We start from the raw sequence: 17,732 nt of genomic DNA on the forward strand, positions 1-17,732 counted from the left end.
CAGAGGGAGAAGCAGGCTCCCTGCCGAGCAAGGAGCCCGATGTGGGACTCGATCCCAGGACCCTGGGATCATGACCTGAGCCGAAGGCAGCTGCTTAACCAACTGAGCCACCCAGGCGTCCCCTGCCCCCTTTTTTTAAAAAAAGATTTATTTATTTCAGAAAGATAGAGCAAGCTAGCATGCATGCTCAGGAGAGGAGCAGAGGGAGAGAGAAACTCAAAGCAGACTCTGAGCTGAGCTCAGAGTCCCAACACAGGGCTCAACCTAATGACCCTGAGATCATGACCCGAGCCAAAACTAAGAGTCAGTGCTATCCAGGCACTGCAGCCTGTCACTTTTGTAGTTCCCTCCCCTAAACACTGCCATTTTCACTGCCAAGTACAGTCAATTCTCAGTATTTACTTTGGTTGTGTTCCATAAAGTGAACGCAAACACTGAATTAGCGAACTGGAGAAAGAGAGCGTTCGGTTCCCGCCAGCCTGTGTGATGACATCGTCCTCAGACCGTCAGTACAGAACCCTGTTTTTCATGTGTGTTTTGGGTTTGAAGGCACTTTATGTGATACGTACTGTTGATGCGCTACCTTGAACTCAGAGACAGTGGCGCTATGACTCTTGCCTGATCAGCGAAGCTCATCTAACCCGTGTTTTCCCCAGAAGGCACGTCACCGCCTCTCGGTGTTAGAAATGTGAGGCAGCATGGGGTGCCTGGTTGGCTCACTGGGTTAAGCCTCTGCCTTTGGTTCAGGTCATGATCTCAGGGTCCTGGGATCGAGCCTCGCATCGGGCTCTCTGCTCAGCGGGGAGCCTGCTTCCCTTCCTTTCTCTCTGCCTGCCTCTCTGCCTACTTGTGATCTCTGTCTGTCAAATAAATAAAATCTTAAAAAAAAAAAGTGAGGCAGCATTTTAGCACTCCTCTTAACAGCAGGATCACCGGGGAAAAGCGCAACAGAGTAAAAAACGTGGATCTGAGGAGTCCACGAAAAGGGCACTTCTTTCCAGTGTGGGGCTGAGACAAGAAGGCAGTGTTGCCTTGTTTCAGCCTCTGGTGGGAACGATACGCACCTCGGACATGCCAGGTTCTTTGCCTCTCTGCACATGTCCCTAAATGACGGCAGTGCTGTGAATACTGAGTTGGGGGTTACAAATAAATTTTAGCAAGTAGGTAAGTTCACCGGTATGGAATCCATGAGTAATGAAGATTGATTGTGCATCACTGTGACCCATTAATGGCCTTCTTCCTCTTGCTGGCAGCAAGCACTGGCACCCCTTCCCTGCATCCATCCCTCCTTTCCTCATCGTTCTGCCCTGGACTGTTTGTATGTCCCTATTTTTTTTTTTTTTAAAGATTTTATTTATTTATTTGACAGAGATCACAAGTAGGCAGAGAGGCAGGCAGAGAGAGAGGAGGAAGCAGGCTCCCTGCTGAGCAGAGAGCCCGATGTGGGACTCGATCCCAGGATCCTGAGATCATGACCCGAGCCGAAGGCAGCGGCTTAACCCACTGAGCCACCCAGGCGCCCTTGTATGTCCCTATTAACCCCTCTCCCTACGCTCCCCACTTTCTTCCTGCCTCCATTCAACCTTTTCCAAAGTGTCTCAAGCCATGTTTTGGCACAGATGGTTTGGTTTCCTGTTAGACCTGAATGTCCCTTGAATGAGACCCAGGTTGCCACTTTAAGGTGTCTAGGACATTCGTCTTACAGATAGCACTGGTGTTGAGTCCTTCCCGTTAACCGTGCCTCTCGCGGTGAGTTCCTGGTTACTTGAACTAACAGTGAACGTACCCTTCTAAGTCAATGCAGGGTTTCAGAAAAATCATCATCTCTATAGACTTTAGAAGCTCATATCCTCACCCACCAACTGTTCACCTCTAAAATGTTCTTTCCTGTTATTTTATTTTCCAAATGATTTTGTCCTATTTCTAATATATAGTTTGTTTTTCAACCTGTGTCTCCCCCCAATGTTTCCCTCTGTGTACTCCCCACCTCGCCCCTATTTTAGGCACCGATTAACGCACAGATGCTGGCCCAAAGACAGAGGGAAATCCTGAACCAGCATCTTCGACAGAGACAGATGCATCAGCAACAGCAAGTTCAGCAGCGAACGTTGATGATGAGAGGACAAGGGTTGAATATGACCTCAAGCATGGTGGCTCCTGGTGGCTTACCAGCAACTCTGAGCAACCCCCGGATGCCCCAGGCAAACGCACAGCAGTTTCCGTTCCCTCCGAACTACGGTACTGGGCTTCCATCCCCACCGCCTTTTACCAGTCCTTTCTCCCCAGTGTCCCCCGGTCTTGGGTCTCAGCTCTGCCCTCACAGCTGTTTGCTTGGCTCCCAGAGGAGTCTGGCTAGCCAGGGAGTGATAGGCAACCCGGGAGGACAGCTGGGGCTGGTCAGGAGCCCCCAGGTCCAGCACAGTACCTCCCGTCTCTCAGCTCAGGTACCGCCTTTTCTCTGAGTGCAGATCTTACTTTAAAAGTGACCGAAGTAAGTGTGTGTGTATACAGTCCCTCGGTTGTGTGTGTGAGTGTGTGTGAACACACGTGTTTCTGTCAGCGTTTGGACACACAGGGGCATAGCCATGTGTTTATGTTTGAAAACCTCTGAGTCTGACTCAAATCAACAGATACATACAAAATGTTGAAACACCTATATAAATACAACTATTAGACATTCTGTAATTTTTTTTAAAAAGATGAAGCTTTAATGAATCGATAATTTGTGAGAAGTGTTACCTAGAAACCCCAGTGGAAGGCCTTTAGGTTTTCTTCGTGTTGATTTGTTGTTTAATGTCAGTCTTAAGAGACAGACGTCTCATATCATAAACATTAATATTTGTGTGCATGTCATGTTTAATGAAAGGTTAAATTATTGATAAAAGTTAAGTGCTTATGTTGTTCCTATTCTAAATGATTTTACCTATCTTTTGCCAGAGTTATCTATAAATATCAAGTCTGTGTGGTGCTTACATTCATGTCTCCTGTTTCTTTAAAGAAACAGTTACTGGGCAGCTTTTTCTGTGTAATCATAAACTTCTCTTTCACAGCCAATCTGAGTATCAATTAAATCTGCACGTTGCACACATCTAGGCAGAAACACGCTTCCCTTACTGTCCTTGAAATTTCCTGAGTTGCTGCCTTTGTTCTGAAGCTCCGTTCCTCTGTGTCCTTTTTGATGACTTCGAAAAGTCTTCTGAAAGTTCTTCCGCTCCTTGTAGCGTAAATGCCATTTGCTTCTACACTGAACAAGAAGCTTACATAGAATTTGTCTGATTCTTGCTCATCTTAGATAGCACTGAAGAACCATAGAGCCCTTTCTAAAGACAAAACAGGCTAATCGTGATGCAGTTACTTACTTTTAAAAATGCATTGATTTCATCACAGAATGACTTGATTCAATAAAAAATTATTCAGGTGTTAACTTTTTATATACAGCTGAACTTTAATCTTAACCTAAAGTTTATAAACAACCCAGTTATACTGATACATAAAAATGTAAAGACTATTTCAGGTAAAAGAGAAATATACCTGTTTGACTCATTCTTGATTTGGAGAGGGATAAGGGGACAGAACAATATATTCTCCATCTCTAGTCATGGTGGTTAACATGGTTCTTAGGCACCCTTGTGACCACTGTAGAGAAGGAAGATATGGAAATTCTTGCTTCATGAATTAAATCCCATTTTGGAGTCTCTTTAAGGTGTATATAATTAACCAGCACATGATCAGGTATTTGAAAGTAATTTTCTATGTGTATGTTAATTTGAACGTTCTCTCTTTTTCCTCCCTAGTCTCTACCATAACACTAACAATCTCTTTCCAATTTCTGTTTTGTTTTTGAAGGAATAAGTCAGCAGCCTGATCCAGGCTTTACCGGGGCAACGACGCCCCAGAGCCCTCTGATGTCGCCCAGAATGGCGCATACCCAGAGCCCCATGATGCAGCAGTCTCAAGCCAATCCAGCCTACCAGGCCTCCTCTGACATGAACGGGTGGGCACAGGGGAATATGGCCGGAAACAGGTATGCCATGTTTATGTGGCATTTTGATATAAATGATCACCAGGGAATCTTTCTGTAGACCACCTGTCTCTTTTCTGTAATTTTTTTTTTTAAACTAAGTAAGCTCTGTGCCCAAGAGGGGCTTAAACTCGCAACCCTGAGATCAAGAGTCACTTGTTCTAATGAGTAAGCCAGCCAGGTGCCCATCTTTACTGTTTTTTTCTTAACTTTTTGCTCAAGCAAACAATGTCAAATAAACTATTAAGGAAGTTTAATTTTCCTAGGGCAAAAGTTATCAGAACTTACAAAAGCTTACCATATCTTTTCCTTAGGAATGAAAGGAACTCCCCTCAGAAGGTATCACCCCACCAGTTTAAGCAAGAAACTACTCTGGATGGCAGTGCCTTAGAAGCCATCCTTTATCAGTACATGCAATAAAAGCAAGCAGATAAAAAGCTTGTTACTTGCAAACGTGAAAGTGAAAACTAGATCTCTAGACCTTCCCAGGGAGGAAAAGGAGAGGAGCGTGGTCACCCCTGCAGCTTCCTTGAGCGCTTCCCCTTACCATTTCGGACTCCACCCCTGCTGGCTGCCCCACCCTGGATTCTTTCAGCTTAGATTTACTCATTCTGAAGTAACTGAAGTAACTGCCTGAGAAATCAGCGGGCAGAACTGCCTGCCTGTTTGCCCTACAACTCTTGACATTTTCATCTTTTCCTTGGGTTCTAGCATGTTTTCACAACAGTCCCCACCACACTTTGGGCAACAAGCAAACACCAGCATGTACAATAACAATATGAACATCAATGTATCCATGGCGACCAACACAGGTGGGATGAGCAACATGAACCAGATGACAGGACAGATCAGCATGACCTCAGTGACCTCCGTGCCTACGTCAGGGCTGTCCTCCATGGGTCCCGAGCAGGTGAGCACCCTGAGAAGCAGCCCACTGTCTTCTGATCAAAACTTTTTGCCTATTTCTGCACTCAGTGTATCTTGCCACATACTTAACATCTACCATCAACTCCCACTTTTATTTTGATGAGTGTTTCCTCACCTTACTTTCACCTGTGTTAGTGCCATTAACAGAAATACTTGTTAATGACGAAATAAACATGAAAGGATTCTTGACGGCTCAAGGATATTTGAAAGTATTTCTTAACTTTGTCACTTAAATCATTTGAGGAACTTAGCAGTATCTAAAGTGAATCTCTAAAAATGGAATGGTAAATGTGTTTCCTAAATGGCTTTATTTTGGATTTATAGCTAAAGAACTGATTTTCTTCTAAATGAAAAATCAGATGAATCGCAAAGGCCGAACTTACTGCCTGCCATCCCATTAGCTTTATTCCCCACTCCATCCCCCGCCCGGTCCCCACCCAGTTAGCTTTAAATGACACCGGTCATCCAAAAACTGTTCTAATCCATCATCTTGAGGATGTGGGTGCCATAATTTTCTGGCCAATTTTTAAAAGGCTTCTGCTTGAGACTGTAATTCTGACTAAGGCTGTAGTGATTCTACTATCCCTAAGAGCACACCAACTTCACTTGGTGGCAAAGAGACTCAGCACACTGTTACCTCAGAAAGCCGGGGATTCAGAATCTGAGGCAGCTGAGCCACAGGTAAAAATATCAGTTGGTAATTTTTAAATCGTATTTACAGAAGACTTCTTTCTAAAGGGCACAAAATGGCTTGGCATTCTACTACCTCAGTAGTTCATGCAAAGTAGAGATGTGGCAAGGACCCTGAGTGTTACTTCATGTATGGAGAAATCGAGGCATGGAGGGTTTAAATGACTTAGTAAGTCACTGACAGAACTGGATATTCCAGTTAGATGAGAATTGTGAGAATGGTGAAAGATTCAGAGTTTGATTAGGTCTATTTAATCTGATGTTGGTAAACCACAATTTGTGTGAAAATTTTACTAAATTTTACAGCACCTCAGCGTTTTATTCTATAAGATGTTAATAAAAATGCAGAGTAGTGCATGAGAAAATTCAAAGCCCTTTGCAATTTAAGAAAGCTCTGTGTGTGTAATAATTTGCACTTCTTGTAGTTGAATTGATGGTGGCTAAATGCTTACTTGGGTAAATTAAAGAGACATAATTAAAGATAGACTCTTAATCGTTTCAGTGGAGAAAACATGGTGTTGATTTTGTATTTTCTACAAAAAGAAACCAGTAGTGGTTCCTGATTCTCTTTCTAGGGAAACTATAAAGCCAGGGCCACTGACATAGTCTAGTCTCAGCCTATCTGGAAGTAAACTGGTGCATTTGTAATAACCCAGATCACTTCTGTATAGAAACTTTTGCATAGACTTAAACCTTTTGAGTATCAGAATTAATTTGAGAAGCCAAAAAAATACAACTCTAGCGTGTTTCTTCAGACAAAATCAGTCCTATACAGTATTAGTATTTGTACCTTTACTAATTGTATGAATGCTAATGAATAGTTCACTTGGTTGTAGAAGATTCCCCAAATTCAGCACTGTTTGGGTACTCAGACTTGCTCTTGCTAATCAATTAACTAACTTAAATAGCAAAGATACTAGGAGCTTCTCAGATGACTTTAAAGTCCCATATACGAGTCATTAGTATCATTACAACCAGCCAAAAAGGTGAACATATTAAGGCATGAAAATGTTTCTAGTATTATTGTCTCTGTCAAATTTCTACACAGAAGGAAAATTTTAATTTTGAAGGCAGTTAGTGTGACTTTTATTTTCTTGTTCCTCCATACTCCACCGCCCCCCCCCAAATCTATACGTGGGAGAGTGGATACAGGGATGGAGCTGTTTTTATAGAGTTCTCTTTCTCCATAATTCTGTTCCTAAAAACCAAGACAAGGAGGAAGATTGATGGTTGGTTTTGGACGTGCCACTGAAGGTAGCCACTGTGCTGTCTTGTGCCCTCAGGTTAATGATCCTGCTCTGAGGGGAGGCAACCTTTTCCCAAACCAGCTGCCTGGAATGGATATGATTAAGCAGGAGGGAGACGCATCACGGGTAAGAAATAGCACAGGGTGAATAGGGTAGTAAAGTGAACGTGGGTATTTTATAGACCAAAACTGGCAGATACATTGTCAGCAAGTAGACTGAAGATAGTTATAACACTTGGTGATTTTGAAAAATACCTTGTAATTTTATGTGGCATACAGTGATTTTCTATGAATAATTATTTCTTTAAATTCATTTTAATTGAGCTAATGGTGGTGGTATGAATTAAGAACACTAATTTTGCTCTGAAATGATATTATGATAGCCAAAAAAGCAGCAATGAATCAGTCACGTTTGAGCAAACTTTTATTTTTACTTTTTCTGAATCATGATGTTAGATCTTCAGGAGGATGAAGAGGAGCTAATTGTTGTCTATCCCTTAATTAAGTGTATGTTTATTCTTCTTAAGGGTTTTCTCTGTATTTCATTTTGTTTGGGCAACAGTCATGTATATTATTTGTCTATTATCTTCAACACTTGTTCTTTTTTTTTTTTTTTTTTTTTTTTTTTTTTTTTTTTTTTTTTTTTAAAGATTTTATTTATTATTTATTTGACAGAGAGAGAAATCACAAGTAGGCGGAGAGTCAGGCAGAGAGAGAGAGAGAAGCAGGCTCCCGCTGAGCAAAGAGCCCGATGCGGGGCTCGATCCCAGGACACTGAGATCATGACCTGAGCCGAAGGCAGCGGCTTAATCCACTGAGCCACCCAGGCGCCCCTCTTCAACACTTGTTCTAAAGAGAAAGATATTACCATGTTCAATCAAATCTTTAAAAAGAATAATTGGTACTTAGAACCCAACTGAATTGTGTGCAAAGCAGATCTGTTAACAGGAAGGCTCTGGAAGCAGTTTAGCATGTAGATAAGTGAGCCCACAGGGGCCCTCTGAAGCTAAGGGATATACTCCTTAGCAGTAGATAACTTTTATTAACTTAAAAATTCTCTCTCAGTGGAGAAAATGTAGGATCAATGTTCAATTTCCTACAAAAGAAGTGGATCTTGGGTGGTTTTGTTAATATCCAAGTTTAAAAAGTAATAGATCCATGGGGCGCCTGGGTGTTTCAGTCATTAAGCATCTGCCTTCAGCTCAGGTCATGATCCCAGAGTCCTCGGATGGAGCCCCGCCTCGGGCTCTCTCCTCAGCAGGGAGCCTGCTTCCTCCTCTCTCTCTGCCTGCCTTTCTGCCTACTTGTGATCTCTGTCTGTCAAATAAATAAATAAAATAAAAAGTAAAATTAATAGATCCAGGGTGCCTGGGTAGCTCAGTCAGTTAAGCATCTGACTCTTGACTTTGGCTCAGGTCATGCTCCTAGGGTCATGGGATCGAGCCCTGAATGGGCTCCCTGCTCAGCAGGGAGTCTGCTTCTCCCTCTGACATCCCTTTCCTACCCCCACTCATGCGTGCACACATGCGCACTCTGTCTCGCAAATAAATAAAATACTAAAAAAAAAAAAAGAACCATAGTTGGGGCGCCTGGGTGGCTCAGTGGGTTAGAGCCTCTGCTTTCGGCTCAGGTCATGATCCCAGGGTCCCGGGATGGAGCCCTGCATCGGGCCATCTGTTCAGCAGGGAGCCTACTTCCTCCTCTCTCTCTCTGCCTACTTGTGATCTCTGTCTGTCTAATCAATAAATAAAATCTTAAAAAAAAAAAATAGAACCATAGTCATGCATTGCAGAGAGGCCCATGGGTGGGGAGTTCTATAGATGTTTTCTCTAAGTACCCAGATACACAGCTCATCTAAATGGTCAATGTTGCTATAGCGAATCATATAGAAAATAGAATATATTTCATATTGGCCCTGTGTTTAAACTCTAAATGTGCCATTTATTGGAGTTTGAAGCCCCTTACCGGGCTGCCATCTTCTTGCTGCCAGTCCTGCCTCCCCCACCCCACTCCCTACCCCACTGCACTTCTACAGAGAGTGGCCACATAACCCACTGATGCCTTGTGTGCATAAAGTAGATGCTTAAAACCTAGGATGGCACTTCCCAGAGGAACAATGACATTAGTATAATTAGGCGTCCACTAAAGAATAGCCCATTTTAACCCAGAAGTGCCAGGGAGCTTAACCTCTGGGCACATCGAAGCTCTGTGGGAGGAAGAAAGCATTTGGGGCCAGGATCACATTTTCCTCCCTGAACCCACAACCACAGGATGAGACCTCCCTCCGGCCACCTTCAAGTGTGACTATGTGCCAGCCTAGGCCAGCACCCCCACAAAGCAGGCACTCGTAATCTTTTTGTTTGTTTAAGATCTTATTTGTAAGAGCACAAGCAGGGGGAGCAGAGGGCAGAGGGAGAAGTAGACTCCCCGCTGAGCAGGGACACCTCCCCCCACTCGGAGCTTGATCCCAGTACCCTGGGATCATGACCTGTGCCAAGGGCAGATTTTTAACCAACTGAGCCCACCCAGGCATCTTCATAATCTTTCCAGAAACAACCAACAGGTATTGAGCATTTACCACAAGCATGATTGTTTGCTATAGGCTTGGTTTAAACTAGATCACTTAAACCACATCACAACTGTATGGTAGAACTACTCTTTTGAGGGTTTCATGACTCACCTGAGGTTCTGTCACACCAAGAAGGGATCCCAGGCAGGCTGACCCCAAAGGGTGCATTCCCAGTCCCTGCACTCTACCTCCCACTTCCCCAAAGGGGACACAGAGCTCCCGTGATACCTTTCTAAAGGTTTTATCCAAGTAACATTGGAGAAGGCCCCCCCCCAAAAATTGGTTGCTTTTCCTTTCTCTCATTTTATAGATCCTAAAGGGAAAAGAAACCTTCCCACATTCTGTACGACAGGCAGACAGTGAAGATTCAGCTCCAAGTTGAGAAGAGCCCTCAGTGTCAGGCACTAGGAAACTTCATCTTAGGAGGGAAAAGCCTCTGACATGAAGAAAGGGAACATACCATTCGGTCTCTAGCATACAGGGACATTCAGGGCCCATCAGAGATTTAGCCCTTCCCCACGCTCATCGATGAGGAGACTGAGTCTCAGAATTAGGGAATTTGGCCAACTCCACACAGCAAGTGTGTGGGGGGGTATCCCTCCTGGAAGTGAGGGGGACCATTCCAAGAAGCAGAATGCAGCAGGGACTTCCCAGGCTGGATCGACTAATCCACAGAGGGGGCCTGGGCACAGTGGAGAGGCAGAGGTGCAGGGAAGGTGGGCCGGTGGGCCCAGGGTATTTACCTGCATGCACATCTAGGTGCCCAAAGGGTGCCCGCTAAAACTGAGATGGAATGATCAGCACCACAAAAAGCAGCTTTCAGTAAATACAGGATGTTCTGCCCATCCCAAGTACCCGTCAGGATGCAGGGTAAGAAGGCTCTGCCTGTTGTCATCTAGCCTGGACCATTCGTGTCACTCCCACTTTCCCTGTTTTTCCCAGTCCCTGTCTTGAATCTTGCTTACCCATCTGTACTTCGTTCGTGTGAATGTTAAGGCCAAAGAACGGTCTGTCAGAGGCTCTTGTTTCCTCCAGGGGTAATAGGTACAGTGTATCCCTTCTAATCCATGAGTGATGACTGGCCATTAACCCGTCCTTGTCACCGTAATACTGATGTGTGCACAGAGGGTGAGCCAGTCATCTGCAGCCTCTTGTGTTTCTGGAATAGCTTTGGTGCTGTTGTGAATTAAGGAACTGTTTCCAGAATTTTTATCCGTAACCTGGTTCTATTTGTTGAGCTGGAAAGCACTGTGATTCATTGTTAATTGAATCTATGTTCCACTTATCTTGAAATGGAGATTAAAACTGTACCTTGCTTAAAGCAGAGCGATTTACCAAAACACCATTTAGAGAAGGGCGGCTATTTCCTATCACCAACGATTCTTCCTTTACAAGGACTTAGAGTATGCCTCTGCAGTTTACGTATACTTAAACAGGCCAAAATTGAGTTTATTGCTCAGCTGCAGGGCTCTTGTATAAAGCAGGGCTGTAATTACTTGTACTGGCTCGTGTTACGGAAATCGATCACTAACGAGGACCCGCTCTGAGGTGGTGATGATGGTGATAGTGGCGAGAACACCAACCAAGCACTTTACCTGTTGCGAGAAGTACTTAATCACTCCACATACATCATTTGGTTTAATCTTCATGACTGCCCTAGGAAGTAGGAGGGACAGAAAGGTTTAGTGACACCCCCCCCCCAAAGTGACACAGCCAGATGCCAAGCCAAGCAGCATCCCTCTAGAGATGCATGTCCCACTCCATGTTCTCTTTCATGACACCGATCCTGCCTGCTGGCTGCTTACTGGTGTCCATTCGTGTGAGAGAACACTGCCGCCTTCAAGTGGCTAAGGACAGGGATACTTCTCAATAGAATTTGTTTTTCCAGACTAACTGGAAAATTTACTTTTTTCCTATTTCAGTCAGAGCCATGGAGTAGTTCTATATAAAATCACGTAAGTGACACAAATTGGGAATAAAGGTAGATATCAACTGTCTGTTATAGAGAGAAGGACGTTCACTGTTCTTCACGAGGAGGTGTAGCCAGAGCAGGTCTCGTGCACATGGGTTAAGCTTGGGGGAGCTACGCAGCTGGGTGGGGGTGGGGGGTAGCCCCCCTGTGACCGTGAGACTGCACAATCTGGCAGCAGTCTGCCCAGATCTCTCTTTCCAAGGGACTAGGTGAAACTTCCTCTCCAATCTGACTTAAACTAGACCATCTCTAGTGGCCCTGATGTGCTGTGTCTAAAGATCTAAACCCCAAAAGCAGTTGTTACTCGTGCCCACAGCAACCACCCAGTGTTTCCTCTCACGGAACTCGGACCATGCTATTTCTATGTCCGCCTGGCCCACTCAGTGTTCTGATAGCAGGGACCAGAAGTGTATTGTTATGGTGATATCCCCAGAACCTGGCACAGAGTATTTCCTACATGGATAAAATATCTCGGGGGGAAACATAGTCAACAGCCAAAGAAAAGCACTGACAGATAGACTTGGCGCCAACCAAGCAGACAACCTCCACTGGGGTCTTGCTCACTCCAACCCTCTGTGTTCAGTCATTCAGACTGTCACTGCATAGCAGCCAAAAACTAGCACGAATTCCCCGAGAGCCAAACCCTGCTTATTCAGTTTGCTGAAGCCAGGATAACACCCGCAGAACCCAGGGCATCTCTCCACAAGGGAGAGCCGAGATAGACATTTTGCTGAAAGTGGATTTGTACCAGATGATTCTGAGGAAGGAGTAAGCAAGTGGTGGCCACTTCTGAAATATGCTGTCACAAAGCAAGGGCAGTTCAGCAACGAGGTATCTTAGTAATCTCGTTGGAGAAGGTGGGAGAGATTGAACTGGTCTGGGATATTGCTGGGAAGAGAGCAGCAGTCATTCAGGAGAGACGGGTAATCCACTTCAGTCTCTCCGTCTTCAAAACGGTACGTAGGATCCGCTGCCTTTAGAAATAATGTGTCCGGTTAGGACCAGTGCTTTCTGCTTGTCTGCATTAGAATCAAGTGTAATTCAGCCAGATGCCGCCTTCAGGATGGGCAGTATTTAAAATGACCAAGTACCTGGGGCTAATAATACATTATATGTTAATAAAAAATTTAAAAAAATAAAATGGCCAGGTATTCTGATGATCTCACAATGAGTATTACAACGGTGTTTTATAACAACTTCAGAAGTACTTGACACTTCTCTCTGTTTTCCTGCAGAAATACTGCTGACACTGAAGATAGCTGGTTGCTTCTCTCTTCAGCTGACTGGGCTCACTTGCTCAAAACACTTACCAGCCTGGAGAGCTGTGTCTATTTGTTTTGACCCAATCAACCTGCCAGCCAGTTCTGCCAGAGCCAGGTCAGCAGATGGGCCTGGGCCCCGGCTCCCAGGGTGGAGTCCACTTGGCTGTTGCAGGAGGAGCTGCCTCTTCTCTTGACAGTCTGAAGCTCACGTCCAGACAGTTGCTCAGTCTGTTCACTGCATTCACCTTAGTGCAACTTAGATCTCTCCTGCAAAGTAAATGTTGACAGGCAAATTTCATACCCGTGTCAGATTGAATGTATTTAAATGTATGTATTTAAGGAAAACAACCATGCTCTTGTTCTGTTCCTGTTTGGTTCCAGACACTGGTTTCTTGCTTTGTTTTCCCTGGCTTATCAGTCTAGTGCAAAAGATTAAGATTTCATCTCGGGGAAAGAAAAGAATTACCCAAACAAACAAACAAAAAAATCAAACTAAAGGTGTTCTAAACTATAGCCTGCATTTGGGATAAAAGCAGAGCAGACACCATGGACAGCGCTGTATGTACAGACACCCAAGGAGTGAGGACCGATAAAATCATAGTTGTATCTTTGTAGAAGTTCTAGAGACCATGTTGGGAAGCGTTTCCAGTTACGAACAGATGAAAGGGAGCCTGTGAGAGGGCTGTTAATAAGATCAAGTGCTTTTTCCTTTTTTTTTTTTTTTCCTTTGTCAGAATCAAGCTAGTTCATCTAAATTGTGAATTGAGAAGAAACGTTCATTTCCAAACTAAGCTCCCTTTAGGCTGCTCAGACAGCTTTGACCGTACCTCTTCACCTCTTCTTCCCCTGTGTGATCCTGCCTCTCCCTCCCCTCTCGGCCTTCCCCACCTCTCTCCTACATTCACTCATCTTGCTAGAAAAAAACTAAAAAGCAACAGAAACCAGGTAAGCCCTTTATTTCCTTAAATGTTTTGCCAGCCACTTAACAATTGCTAACTATTAACTTTTAGAAAAATGCATTTACTGGCAAGGAGAGGAGCAAAGTTAGGACTTGATACCAATCAAACTAAGGATACCTGCTTTGGAAGCATGTTTATTCTGTTCCCCAGCAACATTGGCCTACAAAAACGGGCAAAAATAACAGTGTGTTTAAAATTGACAGCAGATATCACAACAGATTGAACCTCCGCCATGTGTTTTTTATTTTGTTTTTTAGCAGTGCTGACTAAGCCGAAGTTTTGTAAGGTACATAAAATCCAATTTATATGTAAACAAGCAATAATTTAAGTTGAGAACTTAAGTGTTTTAATTGTATAATTTTTGTGAGGTATACATATTGTGGAATTGACTCAAAATTGAGGTACTTCAGTATTAAATTAGATATCTTCATAGCAATGTCTCCTAAAGGTGTTTTGTAAAGGATATCGATGCCTTGATTAGACCTAATTTGTAGACTTAAGACTTTTTATTTTCTAAACCTCGTGATTCTGCTCATAAATCATTTATCTAATCTATATGATATGCAGCCGCTGTAGGAACCAATTCTTGATTTTTATATGTTTATATTCTTTCTTAATGAACCTTAGAAAGACTACATGTTACTAAGCAGGCCACTTTTATGGTTTTTCTTGCCCACTCTGGTAGGGGAATAATCTTTTATTAATGGGCGTCAGTTTCAGACAGCCGCAATACCGAGAAACTGATGGCCTTTTTTGAGCTATTTCCCCCCAACCCCTAATTCACATACTTTCTTACCTAAATTTCAGAATGATGTCTTTTTGATGTCTAAAAAGCAAAGCATTTTATATCTCATTAGCCAGGCTTTTTAGGAACAGAGAGGTTTTTCCTTGAAATTTGAGTGTTTGTTTATTCGTGGCAGGGTGGAAAATGTACCAACAACCCCTATTTCTCTCTCTCTCTCTACGGGCAAATAAGGGCGTATAGAAAGAGATCTAGCCCAAAGATAAATGGTTAAGTAGACAGTCTGAAAGTGTTGCTCCATACTAAAGAAATGTTCTGGAAATTTGCATTTCGATACCTTGTTCCACTTGAGAGGGGTCTCACTACAGGGAGGTGGCCAAGGAACAGCACTTCTCGACGGCCACCAGCTCACGTGGCCCCTCAAGAGGCTCTGCTCGTCTCCACCAAACCACTGGGTTGCCCAGCAGAGATGGAAAAAAATGAGCAGATGTTGGCCCGGAACTCCGTGACCTCATCGGTGTGATGAGGCTCACATGACACAGTTTACTGTGACCGGTTTTAAGTTGATTTTTAGAGATATGTGAATCAGAACGACTTCAGCTTCACACGGCACAAACGAGAAATGGAGTTTAAACTGGCTTTGTTTTGTTTTCAGTCCCTTTTCACCAGAACACTGTCCCCAAAAATCTCTGTGTATCTTGTATCGTTGACCCATCTGCCCACTGTCTTAATGTCCATCCCAATTCAGACAAATCTGCAAACCTGTGATACTGGTAATCTAGAGTAATTCATGATCATTACTGTTTTGAAGGAAAAGAGATGATAAATTCTCCTGTGGCTCAGACCAGGTAGTGGATTTTGCTTTACATCTAACTAAGAAAAGTCAGTGAAGGAATCCTCTGATCATATTGATCACTATAGAAGCAAAAGCCAAAATCAGTCCCCTTCATTATCAGTATTTCTCATGCTGTAAACAATAAATTTGTTAGACTGAGTACTTGGTTTTGTTTAATAGAACAAAATAATCAGTGTTTTACTTATATTACTAAATGTGAAAAACACATAATGTGAAAAGTATACATACATTAACTTGGTTGTAAAACTCATTTAAGTGTTCATGTAATGTGCTAAGTTTAACAAGTGAAGTGAGCTGTTTTACTACAATGAATTCGTTTGACTCAAAGACTAAAAATGCCCCTCCCACGTGTATCTCTTATGGCCTGTAATAACCGAAAGCAATGTTTTTGCAGTTTATATAATGCAATTTTTAATCTGTGTTTAAAAATGGAGTTCATATGGGCTTAACACATGAAATGGGTGGCACAGATCCACTTGCAGAACCCAAAGATACACAATCAATTTTGAAATGCAACTTAAGCCATTAATTGTTGGTGTGAATTTAAAATTTTCTAGTATTTGTATGGTAGTATGCTGCCTAAGAGCAAAGCATTCTCTGCACAAAAGAAAATTACTGTAGTGGCTTCGATTTTAATTAGAATTTTCTCCCTGGTGTTTCTTTATAGACTAAAACAAAATCTTTTAAGTTTCTTACTACAGGTAAAAGCTATGTGCAAGAACCTCAAAATGCTAAAATCTAGCATAATGCCTTAGATCTGTTTTTAAGTCTTGTATATTCCTACATAGCTGTCCAATGTATTATATTTGTATAGTGAATTGTGTACAATTTTTGAATAAGTGCATCATCACTTAACCTTTATGTTGTTGAATAGTGATGATGATACATTTCTTCAAACATTTAACTGTCATTTTTGTTCCTTTGTCATTTGTGGGTTTTATTTGTACAGTTCCTCATGAAGTTGCATCTGAGATGTGTGTATATGAAAAGATTATACAAGGGTAAAATTAAGCAATATATTAACTATGGTTCTTCAGGAGAAAGCTTACAGTGTTTCAGGTTGTGATTTATTTTCAAAATGGAGTTGACTCTGAACATCACTTTGTTCACCTGCATTGATGTTTGTATTTCTAGTGTGAGCAGTTTATGCAAAGGTAGATATATTCAGAGAAATTTTAAATACATTTATGCAAGTTAATATTGCTTTGCTGATGCTATTTGCTTATTTGATGTTAAATAATGCTATTGTAAATAAAGAATTCTGTTGTTATTGCATCATTTAATAAATTTTAATGCCTTCGGGTTTTACATGGCTTGGGCGATTTTAATGTGTTTATATTGTATTTTCATTCATAACTGCATTTAAATTTAAAATACCTGACCTGTAGTTTAATCATTTCTCACATTCAGACAGTAGTTGATGCTATTCCTGGCACTTGAACGTTTGATTCCCCTGCTGACCCATCTCACAGATTTTTCTTAACATTTTTTTTTAAGATATTTATTTATTTACTTGACAGACAGAGATCACAAGTAGGCAGAGAGGCAAGCAGAGAGAGAGGAGGAAGCAGGCTCCCCGCTGAGCAGAGAGCCCGACGTGGGGCTTGATCCCAGGACCCTGGGATCATGACCCAAGCCGAAGGCAGAGGCTTAACCCACTGAGCCACCCAGGCGCCCCGTGATGGTTTTAATCAATTGGTTTGTTAATAGTTGATAAATAATACAAGCACAGTTCCTAAAACCCAAGGCATAAACTAGAGGAAATACTAGTAAATATAATCTGGAACTGTGTTTTTAAAAGATATAAAACCAACATGAGTGAATAGAAAACTCATCAATGCTGGGGCACCTGCTGGCTCCGTCAGGAGAGCAGGTGACTTATTCCTGAGATTTATTTATTTGAGAGAAAGAGAGTACAAGTTGGGGGAGGGGGAGACGGGCAGAAGGACATCGAGAAGCAGACACTCCCCACACACACTGAGGGACTCGATCCCAAGACCCTGAGATCATAACCTGAGCCGAAGGCAGAGGCTTAACTGACTGAGCCACCCAGGCGCCCTGAGCATGTGACTCTTGATCTCCAGGTTTTGAGTTCAAGCCCAACACTGGGTGTAAAAATTACTCCAAAAATAAAATCTTTGGGAAAAAAATAATAAAACTCTCAAACCTGTTAACTGTACTAAATTAAAGGAAGGAAAAAACTTGATTAATTTCAGTAGATACCTTTTAGTAAATTTGCATAGCATAAATTTCAGCCCCCTTTCATGAGAAAACCTCTAGGAAAAGTAAATGTCCTAAAGTTATTTAAGGTTATCTGATGAACTCCCACTGATACATCTTACTAAATGGTCAAATTAGAAAAATATTAAAAATAGACTTAATATTTTACCATTAAGTTGGAACAAAACAAGGAACCCTCATTACCAGTGCTGAGAATTGAGGTGTAACTACTGGAGTAGACAAGGAAAACATTTTGGTCAATCTGACC

The 17,732-nt window shown here is 42.5% G+C and overlaps 1 protein-coding gene across 8 annotated transcripts in view; it reads left to right on the forward strand.

The window, feature by feature from the left end:
- Nucleotides 1–16,557, forward strand: part of NCOA2 (nuclear receptor coactivator 2) — a 303,163-nt gene extending 286,606 nt beyond the window's left edge. For 7 of the 8 annotated variants that reach the window (XM_045063214.1, XM_045063208.1, XM_045063209.1 and 4 more), the window contains 5 exons: nt 2,004–2,238; nt 3,847–4,024; nt 4,733–4,931; nt 6,922–7,011; nt 12,661–16,557. In XM_045063214.1, coding sequence (XP_044919149.1) covers nt 2,004–2,238; nt 3,847–4,024; nt 4,733–4,931; nt 6,922–7,011; nt 12,661–12,672 — 714 coding nt within the window. In that variant the 3' untranslated portion in view covers nt 12,673–16,557. The remainder of the gene's footprint in view (nt 1–2,003; nt 2,239–3,846; nt 4,025–4,732; nt 4,932–6,921; nt 7,012–12,660) is intronic. The other variant, XM_045063213.1, reaches the window with a different exon arrangement.
- The last annotated feature ends 1,175 nt before the right edge of the window (nt 16,558–17,732 follow it).

The sequence above is a fragment of the Mustela putorius genome, unplaced genomic scaffold (assembly GCF_011764305.1).
Source record: "Mustela putorius furo isolate JIRA1106 unplaced genomic scaffold, ASM1176430v1.1 tig00003846_pilon_pilon_pilon, whole genome shotgun sequence".
Classification (NCBI taxonomy): Eukaryota; Metazoa; Chordata; class Mammalia; order Carnivora; family Mustelidae; genus Mustela; species Mustela putorius.